At 37.9% G+C, this 16,573-nt stretch overlaps 2 protein-coding genes across 5 annotated transcripts; both read right to left on the bottom strand.

The window, feature by feature from the left end:
• Positions 1 to 3,157: 3,157 nt before the first annotated feature.
• Positions 3,158 to 6,845, bottom strand: LOC124392097 (UDP-glucuronosyltransferase 2C1-like). Its single transcript, XM_046858779.1, has 2 exons — positions 6,687 to 6,845; positions 3,158 to 5,513 (listed from the first exon to the last, which is right to left on the bottom strand). Exon 2 carries the CDS (start codon positions 5,501 to 5,503, stop codon positions 3,926 to 3,928), a length of 1,578 nt encoding a protein of 525 aa, XP_046714735.1. The 5' UTR covers positions 5,504 to 5,513; positions 6,687 to 6,845; the 3' UTR covers positions 3,158 to 3,925.
• A 1,029-nt stretch (positions 6,846 to 7,874) lies between these two features.
• On the bottom strand, positions 7,875 to 16,371 carry ube2q2 (ubiquitin-conjugating enzyme E2Q family member 2). 4 transcript variants are annotated; one of them, XM_046858782.1, is made up of 13 exons: positions 16,021 to 16,371; positions 13,363 to 13,467; positions 13,110 to 13,232; positions 12,965 to 13,021; positions 12,738 to 12,881; positions 12,149 to 12,233; positions 11,714 to 11,774; positions 11,526 to 11,616; positions 11,393 to 11,460; positions 10,725 to 10,773; positions 10,516 to 10,611; positions 10,337 to 10,403; positions 7,875 to 10,055 (listed from the first exon to the last, which is right to left on the bottom strand). In XM_046858782.1, exons 1-13 carry the CDS (start codon positions 16,177 to 16,179, stop codon positions 10,024 to 10,026), a joined length of 1,137 nt encoding a protein of 378 aa, XP_046714738.1. In that variant the 5' UTR covers positions 16,180 to 16,371; the 3' UTR covers positions 7,875 to 10,023. The 4 variants fall into 4 exon arrangements, with proteins under 4 accessions (XP_046714738.1, XP_046714740.1, XP_046714739.1 ...); XM_046858784.1 differs by having other exon boundaries at positions 11,393 to 11,451; positions 16,021 to 16,369; XM_046858783.1 differs by having other exon boundaries at positions 12,738 to 12,878; positions 16,021 to 16,369.
• Positions 16,372 to 16,573: the final 202 nt, after the last annotated feature.

The following is a 16,573-nucleotide window of genomic DNA, read 5'->3' as shown; positions in this document are numbered from 1 at the left end:
TGATTATAAACCCAGCCATTAGGGAGGCACAAGCCAGTGCATTCTTAGTGCCGGTCCCAAGCCCGGGTAAATGGGGAGGGTTGCGTTAGGAAGGGCATCCAGCGTAAAACATGTGCCAAATCAAATATGCGGATCACAAATGAGAATTTCATACCGGATCGGTCGAGGCCCGGGTTAACAACGACCGCCACAGGTATCGTTAGCCGACAGGGTACCGGTGGAAATTGGGCTACTGTTGGCCGAAGGAGGAAAAGGAGAGGAGAAAGACGTCTACGGAGACGGCAGGGGAAGGAGCAGTGTAGGAGAGTGGAGGTTCGGGTTGGTACTTTAAATGTTGGTACTATGACGGGTAAAGGGAGAGATGTAGCTGATATGATGGAGAGGAAAAAGGTAGATATGCTGTGTGTTCAGGAGACCAAGTGGAAAGGGAGTAAGGCCAGGAACATTGGAGGTGGATTTAAACTGTTTTATCATGGTGTGGATGGAAAGAGAAATGTGTAGGGGTGATTCTGAAGGAAGAGTACAGTAAGAGTGTAGTGGAGGTGAAGAGAGTTTCTGATAGGGTGATGATCGTGAAGGTGGAAGTTGAAGGGATGATGATAAATGTCATCAGTGCCTATGCTCCACAAGTTGGCTGTGAGATGGAGGAGAAGGAAAGATTCTGGAGTGAATTAGATGAAGTGGTAGATGGTGTACCTAGGAAAGAACGGTTGGTGATTGGGGCGGACTTTAATGGGCATGTAGGTGAAGGAACAGAGGTGATGAGGAGGTGATGGGTAGGTATGGTTTTAAGGAGAGGAATGTGGAAGGGCAGATGGTGGTAGATTTTGCTAAAAGGATGGAAATGGCAGTGGTGAACACTTATTTTAAGAAGAAGCAGGATCATAGGGTGGCGTATAAGAGTGGAGGAAGGTGCACACAGGTGGACTATGTGCTATGCAGGAGATGCAACCTGAAGGAGATTGGCGACTGTAAGGTGTTGGCAGGGGACAGTGTAGCTAGATAGCATAGGATGGTGGTCTGTAGGATGGTTTTGGAGGCGAAGAAGAAGAGGAGGAGAGTGAGGACTGAAAGAAGAATAAGATGGTGGAAACTGAAGGAGGAAGAGTGTAGTGTGAGGTTCAGGGAAGAGGTCAGAGAGAGGCTCAGTGGTGTTAAGGAGGTGTTGGATGATTGGGCAACTACTGCAGGAGTGATGAGGGAGACAGCTAGAAAAGTACTTGGTGTGACATCTGGAAATAGAAAGGAAGACAAGGAGACGTGGTGGTGGAATGAGGAAGTGCAGGAGAGCATAAGGAGAAAGAGGTTGGCAAAACAGAAGTGGGATAGACAGAGTGATGAGAAAAGTAGGCAGGAGTACAAGGAGATGCGGCAGCAGGCTAAGAGGATGTGGCGAAAGCCAAGGAAAAGGCATATGAGGAGCTGTATGAGAGGTTGGACACTAAGGAAGGAGAAAAGGATTTGTACCGATTGGCCAGGCAGAGGGACCGAGCTGGAAAGGATGTACTGCAAGTTAGAGCAGTAAAGGATGGAGAGGAAATGTGTTGACTAGTGAGGAGAGTGTGTTGAGAAGGTGGAGGGAGTATTTTGAGCAGCTGATGAATGAGGAAAATCAGAGAGAGAAGGTTGGATGATGTGGAGTTGGTGAAGCAGGATGTAGATAGGATTAGTAAGGAGGAAGTGAGAGCAGCGATTAAGAGGATGAAGAGTGGAAAGTCGGTTGGACCAGATGACATACCGGTAGAAGCGTGGAGATGTTTAGGAGAGATGGCAGTGAGTTTTTGACCAGATTGTTTAACAGGATTTTGGAAGGTGAGAAGATGCCTGAGGAATGGAGAAGAAGTGTGCTGGTACCGATCTTTAAGCATAAAGGAGATGTGCAGACCTGCAGTAACTACAGGGGTATTAAGTTGATCAGTCACACCATGAAGTTATGGGAAAGAGTAGTGGAAGCCAGGCTGAGAGAAGAGGTGACCATCTGTGAGCAACAGTATGGTTTCATGCCGAGGAAGAGCACCACAGATGCCTTATTTGCTTTGAGAATGTTGATGGAGAAGTATAGAGAAGGACAGAAGGAATTGCATTGTGTATTTGTGGATTTAGAGAAGGCGTACAACAGAGTGCCAAGAGAGGAGTTGTGGTATTGTATGAGGAAGTCAGGTGTGTCAGAGCAGTATGTGAGGGTGGTGCAGGACATGTATGAGGACAGTGTGACGGCAGTGAAGTGTGCAGTAGGTATGACAGACTGGTTTAGGGTGAAGGTTGGACTGCATCAAGGATCAGCCCTGAGCCCTTTCCTGTTTGCAGTGGTGATGGACAGGTTGACGGACGAGGTCAGACAGGAGTCTCCCTGGACTATGATGTTTGCGGATGATATTGTGATTTGTTGTGAGAGTAGGGAGCAGGTTGAGAAGAGCCTGGAGAGGTGGAGATATGCGCTGGAGAGAAGGGGAATGAAACTCAGTAGGAGTAAGACAGAATACATGTGTGTGAATGAGAGGGAGGGCAGTGGGTGGTGCGGTTGCAGGAGAAGAGCTTCAGAAGGTGGAGGAATTCAGGTACCTGGGGTCAACAGTGCAAAGTAATGGAGAGTGTGTTAGAAGTAAAGAAAAGAGTGCAGGCAGGGTGGAGTGGGTGGAGAAGAGTGACAGGAGTGATTTGTGATAGTAGGGTATCTGCAAAATGAAAGGGAAAGTTTATAGGACTGTGGTGAGACCTGCGATGTTGTATGGTTTAGAGACAGTGGCATTGAGTAAAAGACAGGAGGTGGAGCTGGAGGTAGCAGAGCTGAAGATGTTGAGGTTTTCGTTGGGAGTGACGAGGATGGATAAGATTAGAAATGAGTTTATTAGAGGGACAGCGCATGTAGAATGTTTTGGTGACAAGGTGAGGAGGCGAGATTGAGATGGTTTGGACATGTGCAGAGGAGGGACATGAATTATATTGGTAGGAGAATGCTGAGGATGGAGCCACCAGGTAGGAGGAAAAGAGGAAGGCCAAGAAGGAGGTTCATGGATGTGGTAAGGGAAGACATGCAGGTAGTTGGTGTGAAAGAGGCAGATGTAGAGGACAGGGTGGTATGGAGACGGATGATCCGCTGTGGCGACCCCTAATGGGAGCAGCCGAAAGAAGAAGAAGAAGAATGCAAGTATTGATTATTATACTCTTCATTTTAATTGTTTGAAACTTAAGGAAAATACAGTAAATGATGGGAAACACATTTATACACAAAAAGGGGTTACAGACATTCTCAACATTCCCTATACATCATACGCACACGTATAATCTGTTTATAGTTAGCCTAGACCTATATAATAAAGTATTTGTGTCACGAACATGATCATAAACTAATAATAAGATCTCATGAATGCTTAATTAGCGTGTAAACAAATGGAGCACTTAATGATGAATAGCTAACTGAGCAGAAACATGCTTTACATGCCTTAAAAAGTCCAACCTAGTGTTGTCTTTATTTTTTTTAAAAACCTGCATGTTTTTATTGTCACATTTATGTTGTGAAACAATTGATTAGGTATATAATGATACAATTTATATTCACTTATGGAGTGAAATAGTTATGTAGGAGGTAATATTTTGCCATCTCACGGATCTATGGTCACCTGTTAGAGCCACAGTTCAGGATACTGTCTGTTTGGAGTTTCATGGAGTCCCTCTGTGTTAAGTGTGTTTCTTCTGTAAGTTATTCCAACCAGAGATAGCATAGAATATTGAAATCAGAAATTGTCAGAATAATTTGAATTGCGCAATATTTACTTCTACCTTAATACAATGAAGTCAGTTCTATGTTGTGTAAATTTTAACAAATTTGCTTGATAATCAAGATTTAAAAAGAGTAAAAATCTTAGTAGATAGTTTATACTAATTTCAACTTATACATTGGTACATAATTATTTAAACAAACATATCATTCACATTTGTTTTTCTTTTTGAAGATTAATGTAACACAAAGACATCTCAGGGCCAAAATCATTATCCAGCCACTAATCATCACAACCCCCAACAATGTAAGGATAACATCCACAGAATGATAGGTAATCCAAGACATCCTGAAAGACTGTGTGCGCAGGTGAGGAGCACCTCTATTTCTTATAACGTATTCAATCCAGAAGACTGCGCGATCAAGGGGTTTCATGGGCTGGTCATGATGCAGCTGAGACAATTTTTGCATGTTCTCTCTGTAAGATGGATTATACAGCACTTCCTTTAATGCCTCTAAAAATACTGATCTGTCCAAATTAGTAATATCCAAAACCTTAGCTGTTCCCTTTTCTCTCATCCTTGACAGGTTATCAGGCTGATCGAATGCTAGTGGTAAACCTAAAATGGGAACCCCATGATAAATAGCCTCCTGAATACCATTGGTTCCTCCATGTGCTACAAAGACCTTAGTCTTGGTGTGTCCAAGTAGGTCATTTTGTGGCATCCAGTTCACTAGTAATGTGTTGTTGCCAAGAGTAGAGGGTCGAGGTCCAGTGTGTCTCCAAATGACCTTTTGAGGCAGTTGGGCAAAGGCAGCTGCAATCTCATCTGTAATGTCATCTATAAGTTCCCCAAAAAGAGTTCCCAAAGACATTATGATGACCCCATGTTCACCTGAACTCTGGACAAACTTTTCTAGATCATCAGGAAGTGGACTTGAGGGCTTGCACTGAAAACCACCCATATATACTACGTTTGGCATTGTGGGTCGTGGAAATTCAAAGGTAAAATCATTTCTCATGAGCCAGATATCTGCATTCTGAAACAGGGAAAAGTAATCCACATCGGGTCCAAAGTATTTCTGACAAAACTCCTTGTAATGATGGCCAAAATAGTTTGAATGTTGATAGTTAGTCATGAAATAAATCAACACATTTGTCACTCGCTGAGTAAAAGTCATTTTGTCTGTTAGCTCTGCACCAGGAACAGGCACATAAGACAGAGGTGATGGAGCAATAGCAAAATGACTCTCTCCAAGAACAGTCCAACGAACATTAAGCACAAGAGGGAGGCCAAGTTTGTGTGCAAGTAGCACACCGCCTCCCATAGCAGGGTCAGCTAAAAGCATATCATAGTTAGCCTGCTGCAAAGAGTTCATCAAGGTCTCATTTTCAAATATCTTGGCGGTCATGTTACAAATCTGTTTATGAATCTCAGAGAACATTTTCATAACCTCCACTCCAAAGATGATTTTGTTCCAAGGTAATATTTCGTTACGATGCATTAGTAGTGACACAGACAAAAGATTATTCCAATATTTTTCATTATATTCACCCATATCAACAGTGATGTAACTGTAGTAGGGTGACTCTTTAATATACATATTGTCTGAACTGCGAATCACTGTGATGTTGTGGCCTCTTGAATATAATTCTGTAATGAGAACTTTCATATTAATCCAGTGGCTTCCATCCACTGGATATACCAGAATTTTTCCAGAATAGACTCCAGATGGAACAGATAACAGGGACAATATTATAAGAAGGGCTGAGAAATACATCATCTTTTAAGACCTATAAATAAAAAAACAGAAAAAAAGCTTAAATAATATGCATTATAAAATAAGCCTTTTGTGTAAAATAGAGAATATACACAAAATATCGCAAAATATTGAAAAATATGAATGATCGTAAATGTAAAATGAATGTAAAAAAAAATCATATATAATATACAACAAAATATAAAGAAATATAATAAGAATCAAAATTAATTATTTAAACTTAACTTGTGATTCAGACTCTTTTATTTGCTGATCAGTCACAGTTTTAATGGTAATTTAGCGGAGTGGGTCTTGGAGCGTTCAATATAAATATCTATTGTTTAACTGATTTAGAAGTGGGAGGTGCTCTGATTATTATCTACACCCACTCCATTAAAGCTGGCATGTTCTCTGATATATTGAAATAAAAAGACCTGAGTGCAGTAAAAACACTGTATTACAGTTGTTCCAAAATATGAGCAGCTACTGAACAGTTAATTTATTGTAAAAAAATGTATATACATTTGCTGGTACACGAGCCAAAAAATCTATTAAAGCTTATTAGCCATTAACTTTGTGAATGCACCTGTAGATGTCACCAGGAAGCTCACTAAAATGACATACAAGATGTCTGTATAGTTTTTGGAGAACCTGCTGCAGCTCATCTGGACAGTCTGACTAACACACAGGTTTTCGTTTAGTACTTTATCCTATCTAAAAGAATATATAACCTCCAGCTCTTGCAAAGATAATCCTTAAATTTACTATAAATTTATGATGCTAAAATGGTGTTTCATTACATGATTAAAAGGGTATATAAGCGTGAATGTGAAAAAAGCAGTTAATATATAAATGTAGCATTGAAAATATTGTTACTGATCCAATCCGTCCCCAAAATGCAAATACAATGATTGTGTTAATTTATCTACAGTGTTTTAATAGTAAACATTTTCATTATTTGAGTGTAGATTAATTGTAATAAGCCAGACACAATTTTTGTCTTTGAAGGTAGATTTTAGCTGAGATTTATACAAATACACGAAAGGACAACGACTGCTAGTTCTAGAGGTGCCAACATTTATAAAAAAAAAACATTTTAAAGTGGTCCACAATAAATTCTTCTTCTTCGGTATTATTATTATACGTATTAATTTTATTTTGTTTTTTTTCTCTAAAATGAACCACAAAGAGAATTACAGATACTCACCTAAGCAAAAACAGAACTTGCCCAGAACAGGAGTATGTAAATAATCTTCAGGAAATGGATACTGCTTACATTAAGCATGTACATAAAGAAAAAAAAAGAAAAAACAATGTAAGTGCATGAGCAGTGCGAGAGCTCATCAGTGACATTCAGACCTGGAAAGCAGTGTACACATAATGTCCAAAGATCATGTTCTAGTGATAAAAGGGTAAAACCACTTTCCCCTTCTGATATGCTCTATAACTATAAAGTTATTCAGTTACGTAAACAACGCAATGGTTATGTGTATCTTAATGAATTCTCATCTACACAACAGTCAACCAAAAGCCTTTATTTGTTTAAAAATCTAAACTGTGATTATATTATAATGATGGTTATCTGGGTTGTGGTGTTGTTTAAGTCAGACTTTGAAAGAAGCTCTTTATTAACCACATTCAAGATTGGCATAGAAAATAAATGGTGTATAGAGAAATGAATGGTTTAATACAAAAATCGATACATAAACAGATAAGCAGACCGACATCTAAAGAACATACAGTTCACAAACCTACAGTAGTTTATTGAATAAAAAAATAAACGGATAAACAATAAGATAATATCTTTTGGTCCTGCTCTTTCTCGTGATGATAACAACTTTATAAGGCTTCAGTACGGCTGATGTTGACGCTGTAGTTTCAAACTACAGCATTGTTACACTTGTGGATTGAGGGCTGGGAGCAGCCTGGTAAAATGCTTCAGTCTGACCAACTGAATGAATTTTAAAACTGATTATTTTAAATTTAAATAATTATTCATTAATAATTATGCATTTTCTAAAGAGTTTTCCTTTTTTACTGTTTTAGATTGGAAGTTTTAAATTTCTCTGTAGCCACCCCTAGCATTGCGCAACCTGTGGAATCACTGCAGGGCCAAGTAGATAAGACAAGCCTTTAACCCAGACCACAGAATCATAAATATGCATATAAAAGATAATTGAAGAATTCATTCATAATTGAGTAATGTAGGTTACTAGTTACTGACCCTGTTGATGGGGATGTCTGGCCCTTTGCATATTCATACACAATATTAAACAAATGATTTTTTTTTTCTGATTAATAGAATACACAGAACTGCTTTTCAGACTTTTTTTTAATGTATTTTTTTGTTTGTTAGTTTTTTTTGCAAAAACCAGGTATTCAATTACAAAACAACTGTTGTAAAATTCTTTATTCATAAACTTGATGCAAGTTTACAAAATTTACTGTACATGATCAAAGTTCTCTTGCAAATGAAAAGAACAACCTGAATGCATGCCAAAAGAATAATTCCACCATGAGATGGCGCCAATAAAAAAAAAAAGAAAGTAAGAGCACAGTCATTAGTTAAGCTGAGGTCAGTATTTAAAATATCCAGTCATACTTGGTAGGACAACAAACATAGCATTACTTAAATAAAAAATAATAATAATAATAATAACACAGCATACCAGGTGGATCCTGATTACAAGGTGCAGATGTGTTGAATTTAAAACTTAACTTAAATATCAAACAGCGACTTTGCAGTAACAGAGTATGACTAACCTGGGGTGAACACTAAAACCCGGAGAACATACATTTAAAGACTGTGCTCAGCTGTGCTTCTCTTAGAGTGCAAATGCCATCATAACCTTCAAGACACCTTACTTAATACTCCTGTTCACCAAACATTTACTTGACAGGTTGATTTTATTTCACAGATTTACAGAACAGCAAGCCACTGTTAGATGGGGCTTTTATGTAATCATGAATAGTTTAGAGTCTGGACATGACTCCAACCCTTTATGTTTATTACTGAGGCACATTTTTATACTCTGTGCAAAAAAGCCAAGAAGTTTAACCCTGGGCAATTTCCTAAAACAAAAATTACAATACTAGGAGACAATGAAGTTGGGAAGGAAACAGTTACAAATAATCATAATGAAACCATGATCCTTGCTATTTGGTCCTCTGCTGCACTTGGTAAATAAAAAAAAAATTAAAAATACAAACAAAACAGCAGTAACAGAAACGGATTCTTCATTATAGTACACTATATAATGCCTGGTTGTAAAGTCTGTTGAAACAATAGGCTTTCAATTAAACCAGCTTATGTAAAACTCTAAACCCATTGGTTTTAGGATATGAACCATGGTAATATCATCAATAATAACATCAGTCTAGCAGAGTTCCTGAGGTTTTCCAGGTAATGGCAAAATTGAATGTACAATTAGCACTTTACAGCAGTCCAATGTGGGGGAAGGACATCGAAAAGAAGAGTCCTTCTCATTAGGAAACAGGTGGCAGGGTGGGTAACTAAGGGTGGGGGGTGGTTGGGTGAACCAGAAAAATAAGTTGCTGAATTAGTGTCAGTATGAAAAATAAAGGACAAGATTTAAAAACAGGCATGGATTAAGGTAATAAGGAATGACTACTCGACAACCTCAGAATTAAACAAATAAATGTTTCTAAAGCCCCTATTTAAAAAAAAAAAAAAAAAAAAAAAAAAACGTTTAGTGTCTTATAATTTTCCACATGACATCCAATTAAATATTTTATGATCAAGGTCTTGACTGTATATCATGGCATAGCCGAAATTCCACATTAACAGCACATTAACGAGTACACAGGCAAGTTTCTGTTGAATTAGAGAACATGGCATTTATTTATTTGCATGTTCTCAGGCTTGTGTTTGCTAAACAGACCTCAGATTAAACACAAGGCTAAAAGCAGAAAACAGGGCACAGAGTGGTATTCATTCACAGTTATTAAACTGAAAACTGGAATGAATCCCATACCTTACAATAACCTTAATTTTATTATTACAGAAAATAATATTTTTTCTAAAAGCATTAAACATACCAGCACATTTTAACAACATCGAACACAAAGGTTTTAAAAAGATAGAGCAATGCCTGCAGAGATAAGATAGGTGCCAAATCTTCATATTGTCTTTTTTTGCATCCATATCATTTTGAAGTTCAGTGAACCAAAAGCCTGATCTGATAGCCACAATATCTTACATGAAAAGAAGAGAATGAGAATAAAATCCAGACTCTTACATTATTCCATTCAGTTCCAGGCAAAACATTAATCTTTTGGTCGCTAAACATTGCTCGGTGTAAATCACGCATTATTACCAAAGCTGTGTGCTTCAGACACATCCAGGAAGGAAAAAGGTTACAGACAGAAGATCGAGTGAAATAAGAGGAACAGACTAAATGGACCTCACACTCCTGCTGAACGAAAGAAATTTAGCGGAATTTTAGAACAATTCAAATGCAAAATAGTTGATCTCAAGTGCCACATTCCCATAATGATGTGTCGTCGTCGTCTTCTACTTCTTCTTAACCGTCTTCTTTAGGAGGTGTGTACCAGCCTACAAAAACACACCACAACACTTTTGACAATGCAAGTTGATCCCAAATATCACCCATAGACACACCACCAAACAAAGTCCCAAAACAAGACCATTCAATAAACTAATATCAGTTTTATAAATGATCATTTGTCTTGTGGGGTGTAATTAATTTGAAAGGTTTCAAAAATCAAATATGATATTTCAGTAGAGGAAAAAAACAAACTCTAGCAATAAGTTTGAAAGCACTGTTGTATAACGATAAGAAACAGCAAATTATAAAATATGTTAACAATTTTTACCATTCTTTTCATGGATCTGGACCAAAGACTTATATGACTGTTGCGCTCTGGCAAGATTATACTGGTTCTGTTAGGAGGAAAAAGCAATATTTAAAAAAACAATGTTGCATGTTGCAGTTAGCAAATAAATATTTACAAATAAATGGAAGAAAAAAAGCCAAGAGGCCAGGAAAACAAACCTTATTAGCTCCAAATTGTACTCTAGCTTTCCCTTTCACCAGAGTAGCATTGATTTGCATAATGACAGACTCTATGGAATAGGCACTGCTCCAGCCCTGATAGTGCATATGAAAAAGAGAGAGAACGAGAGAGTGTTGATTAGAATGCACATACACAATCAGCAACATGAACTATATCAAAGAGCCATAAAAACATTAGGAATTCTAACCTGTTTTGTTAGTAGTTCCATACATAAGGCCCCTCCCCCGAGAACATAGCTAGAAATAATATACAATTTGAAATATTTAAAATAGGAAATGGGCTATAAAATGTATGCCTCCACTTATAACATACATTTTAAACCTTACATTTGCATACGTATTTCTTAAATACAATTACAATGAATACAATAGAAATGAATTAATTTATTAGATCACAGGTTCCCAGTCCTGGAGTATCCCCTGTACTAAAGTGCACACCTGACTTAACAACTGATTAAACAGCCACTCCTGAGCTGAAGTAGCAGTGAAAACAATAATATGGGGTACTAAAAGAACAGGGTTGGGAATCTTTGTATTAGAACAAGAGAGCTTTCAATTATTGAACTTGCTACCAACATACCACATTAGATCCAAGCTGTCATTAGTTTCATTAGTTATAGAGGTTTGGATTAAACCCATTTAATATATCTGGTGGGTCATATAAGATATTAATTATAAGAAAACAATAACAAACACAATTACAATGATGTGTTTTGATTTCCATGTGTTTTGATCACTGTAGCCATTTCTTTTATGGAAAAGTTGAATAAGTTGAGATTAAGCTAATAATAAGATGGATACAGCTGATAAAAATACAAACACACTCTAAAAGCATAAATAAGGTTTTTGTACTGACCCTCCAGAGAGTATAGGAGATACTACTCGTACAAAGGGGGGATCAAAGGGAAAGTTATCCTGTGAAACCAATAGAACGAAATTATTAAAACGTGAACACTTAAATAATCAAGTTATTTAGGCAATTAACTCACTTTATAAAAGAAGCTGAGCAGAATATAGTCAACTCCTTCTTTTTCTTTCAAGACTTGCAAGTCACTATGTAATGGACTATCTGGATCTACCCTGTAATACATTGAATTTTCTTAGTTGAAAGCTAGAACAAGCAGTCAAGTCACAAGCATTTATATATCAATATCAATGATGAAATGACTGTACTTACGTCCTCAGCTTGACATGCCATTCATAAAGACTATCATTGACAAGTTCCACTGAATAAATACCTGCATAACATATACACAATACATGACATACCAACACAAACAAAAATAGCTTAATATAAAAAGAAATCTATCTATCTATCTATCTATCTATCTATCTATCTATCTATCTATCTATCTATCTATCTATCTATCTATAAACATCATATTAATTAAGAATCATCAAAATCTTGTTTTTCTAGACTTTAAAGTCCATCTTGACTGACATCAAATGACATCTGGTCAAGCATAACTAATTTGGCTCAGTCTGTTAGAGGCCTCTTTTCATCTTAGAATATAAACTACAAAAAACATAACTGCATAAGCATCACATTTCTCTCCAAAACACCCCTATACCCATTTATGTATATGTACAACACACAAAACTGTATCTTTACCCATCTTGTAACTCGGTGACCTATAGATCTCCCTGAGTTCCTTCATAAGACGGTCTGAGGCCTGAACAGAGCCTGACACTGCACCCTAAAGAACATAAAACAAAGACTTTTCAAGAAAATTTATTAATTTTGACATGTAAAAATTGAGATTTTAGAACAATGTGGAGACCAGGAATATACTTCTTGCAGCAGTACACCTTCTGCATCAAAATCAAGCATTGCTACAGAAATGTGCAGTGTGAATGCTGACCAATTTTAGATGTTCCTGCTCAGTGAAGTGGTCCAGCACTATAACAAATCACAGACATTTCTGTGAGCCTGTACTGAGATACATAAGGGGATCTTAAATTCAGTAACATCAGTAATATTAGACAATTTTAATAATGGTGCAGCCTTGATTCAGAGGACAAACAAATGATTTTTGTGATAAAAAAAACTAAATTTAATAAAATAAAATAAATCAAAACACAAAGGAGTTTCAATTTATGAAATTAATTTGGGCAATGAGTTATTGAGAATGGGTGGGTTAAGATATTATATTATTCAATCAGGTTCGGTGTTAATGTTTCCACATTCAACTAACACTTACATTCAAGTGATCTTGCCTTTGGGTCTTTCGGATTTTTTCTAGTATAGCAAGGTTCTCCTTTTCTATCCCGTCATCTTCTGACTTCTTGCCTTCTACAGGTTCCTCCACTTTCATCTCATAGTGGTCAAGATCTTCGATGTCCTGCTAATACACACAATGTTTTAAGTCATGTAAGACACTTCATAATAAACAAATAAAAAGGGCATTTGTATTAAGCCTCAGTCAACCTCAGTCATTTCTTCCTCTTCTTCTTCATCAGATGTTACTTCATCTGTTGTTACATGCTTTTGGCAAATAACAGAAAAAATATATTTAAATATAGATAAGACGTTTTTTTCCAAAAGCATACAGAAAATGACTGATTTAATTAACCTTTCTCTCATGACTGATTGGTCCAGCAGGAAGAGGCTGGTCCAGCATATCTACATCAGGGTGCTGGGGCAGGTTATACAGCCGACAAAGATCACAGATAAGTCTTTTCAACTGCTGTACAAGCTGAGAGAGAGAATAACAGTCAATTTCTCCAAGTGCTTATTACACCCCTGTAAATTACTGAATAGCAGTAATAGATCAAAATCAAAAGAACAACTTGAGGAGACAAGATCTTTTAAGAATCATTTCTTACCAAGGTACTGCCTTTCCGGACATCCTCCAGGCGCTCGAACACCTCAGTCAGGCTCGGATCATCTGATTCCACAAACCATAAAGGGGGAGTTGAGGGGTAAGCCTCCTAAATGCAGAACATGCCTTTAAAATATATCAGCACTTTGACTTTTGATCAAAAAAGTCTTAGTTTTTTCTATGATCAAATCCAGCAGCTCTTCCACAGCCGAAGAAAAAACTGTGTGAACTTTACTGAAGACTTTCTGTCCTTGATACATAGCAATTTGGTTACCAAATAATTATTATTATTTTTTTAACCCTAAAAACAACATCCTCACAGTCAAGACTGCTTGTGTAATGCCTGTCATGTTAAGAATTAACATTGGCTTCTTTTGTATTTTTATGTGTAAATAACTTTGCAATATTGTGATTTGTGGTGAGAGTAGGGAGCAGGTGGAGAAGAGCCTGGAAAGGTGAAGGTACACACTGGAGAGAAGGGGAATGAAAGTCAGTAGAAGTAAGACAGAGTACATGTGTGTGAATGAAAGGGAGTGCAGTGGAGTGGTGAGGTTGCAGGGAGAGGAGGTGGAGAAGGTGGAGGAATTCAGGTACCTGGGGTCAACAGTGCAAAGTAATGGAGAGTGTGTTAAAGAAGTGAAGAAAAGAGTGCAGGCAGGGTGGAGGAGTGTCAGAAGTGATTTGTGAAAGGGAAAGTTTATAGGACTGTTGTGAGCCCTGCAACGTTGTATGGTTTAGAGACAGAAGCATTTTTAAAAAGACAGGAGGCTGAGCTGGAGGTGGCAGAGTGGCACTGGGAGTGACAAGGATGGTGTCCTGAACAGCGCATGAGGACGTTTTGGAGACAAGGTGAGAGAGGCCCGATTGAGCTGGTTTGGACATGTGCAGAAAAGGGACATGGGGTATGTCGGTAGAAGAATGCTGAGGATGGAAAAGCCAGGCAGGAGAAAAAGAGGAAAGCCAAAAAAGACGTTTATGGATGTGGTGAAAGAAGACAAGCAGGTAGCTGGTTCAAAAGAGGCAGATGTAGAGGACAGGGTAGTATGCAGACAGATGATCCACTGTGGAAACCCCTAACAGGAGCAGCCGAAAGTAGAATACGTTTTGTAAATAACTTTGCGCTAACTATATTGACCATAATAAGCTAGTTAACATGCCATACTTGTTTAAAAAAAAAATAGATTTGGAACATTGTATGGGAAACACCTACACACTTAATCATTCATGCAATTATCTAATAGGCCAGTAAGGTGGTGGCAGTGCAATGCATAAAAACATTCCCTGGTCTGATCAATTTGATTGAATCACTTTGAGCCTAGTAATACCAATCAATTAGCGCTTGAACACCACAGCCTATTAAAGTATTCCTGTTATTCCTTCCTAAACATAATTTACCATCTTCTAATCTTCAGCATGATAATGCATCACATCACAAAACAAGTCATCTTGCTTTCAAGACAAGTTTAATTTTCTTCAGGAGCAGCATGGAGCAGCTGAAAAGATCTGCAGGAACCCACATCTTCCAACATCTTGTGGAATCCAAAAGGAATGTAGGCTGATATGAAAGAAGGCCATACCAAGTATCAGCCTAGTTCACTCTGTAAGTGTTTATATCTTTTGTATATTTTAGCATATCTGTTAACACCATATACATCTAGATAACGGAACAGATGCCAAGGTTTTGGCTGTGAAATAGCTTGATCCTAGCTAGTGGGCATTACAAGATGATGTCATGAAGTAGCTTGTGGGAATTTCAAAATTTCATGAGCTAAAAATCATCAATCTATAAACACAAGATCCTGACTTGACAATCTTTTCCCAGGTTCGACAACTTTATCAGAAGGTGTCAGTTATTGTTACATTACCCAAGACTCAAACAAGACTGTACAGACTTTATCTGATGTCTGAAATCCTTGCGTGCGTGGATTAGACCAAACTGCTACTAATAGTATCCTTGCTAGCTAATTAACCAGCTGGTCGTTGGTACCAACTGTTTCCTCTGTTTTTAAAGAGTAGATTAGCACTAGCCACCCAGGCAAGCAGTCACCAATCTTAAATAAACTGGTTATAGTGTTGTTACACACCATCACGGATTTATGCGCTGAAATTAGCCGACACGGGGCCTAATCCAAATCATAAACACTGGGTTGCCATTATTTCTGGGGGAATTCCAGGTCTGCTAACCAGGGCTTAACTACACACAGATTGCTACTGCTAATAGTTTAGTACAAGTGAAGGGGGTTTAAGTAGCGAACATGTAGCAGTGCATTAGCTGAATAAAGCAGAAGTGGCGCATCGCTTTTAAAACAAGTTACTGCAAACTTTACAAATACATTTACACTTTAAACATACTCCTGTTGGTTTTCAGGACTCCGTAAACAGATGACTGAATTAATTACCAATGGCGACTATACAGGCACCGGGCCAACTTTAATCACTTGGGAGAACTTCACCCCAAACCAACCCAATTAGCTTCTTAGATTCATTAGATTTAAAAGAATAAGTTGTGAAATAAATATTAATAGACAAGTGAGCCTTTATTAGAGCTCTTTTAGAAAAAATATTTAAATGTGTTATTTATTTAACGTTAATTTTAGCCCACATATGAGGTGTTATTGATCAGGCTAACTAGCTAGTTGCGTCTTCCCACATCTGCCCTTACCGTAATATTGCAATGGATGATCAGTAGCTTTTCACCAGTCACATTAAACTGACAGCTAAGCTCGTCGGGTTTCCAGTCGATTATTCGAAAACGTTCGTGATTCGGGTCAAAAATCGACTCCAAGAACTTTAATTCGGCCTTAAGCGCCGACACGGACATCTTCCACTCATCTCCAGCCAGGCCGCGGGGGGAGCGAGCGCACAGCTAGCCTACTAGCTAACAACTAGCACCGCTCTGAGTGCCTATGTTTTTACACCGAGTAACAAAGGAGGGGTGGAGAAAAGAGAGAAAAAGAGAGAGAGAGAGAGAGAGAGAGAGAGAGGGAGAGAAGCCCACTTCTATCACTGTCATCAGGGTTAGTGTGTGTGTTAGTGTTAATGTGTAGTCCCCTGACCTGCCCAGTACTCACTTACATAATCATATGTATACATAATCATATCACACACATTTGATTTGTGTTTTCTCTGAATTGCAAAATGTATTTTAGTATTTCACTCATATTCATTCGCTCTCTCATTTACTTACACGCTCATCTAATCACTAATTCATTCAC

Source organism: Silurus meridionalis, chromosome 10 (genome assembly GCF_014805685.1).
Source record: "Silurus meridionalis isolate SWU-2019-XX chromosome 10, ASM1480568v1, whole genome shotgun sequence".
Lineage (NCBI taxonomy): Eukaryota > Metazoa > Chordata > Actinopteri > Siluriformes > Siluridae > Silurus > Silurus meridionalis.
The sequence above is the reverse complement of the archived record's forward strand: the minus strand, read 5'-3'. Positions and strand labels throughout refer to the sequence as shown.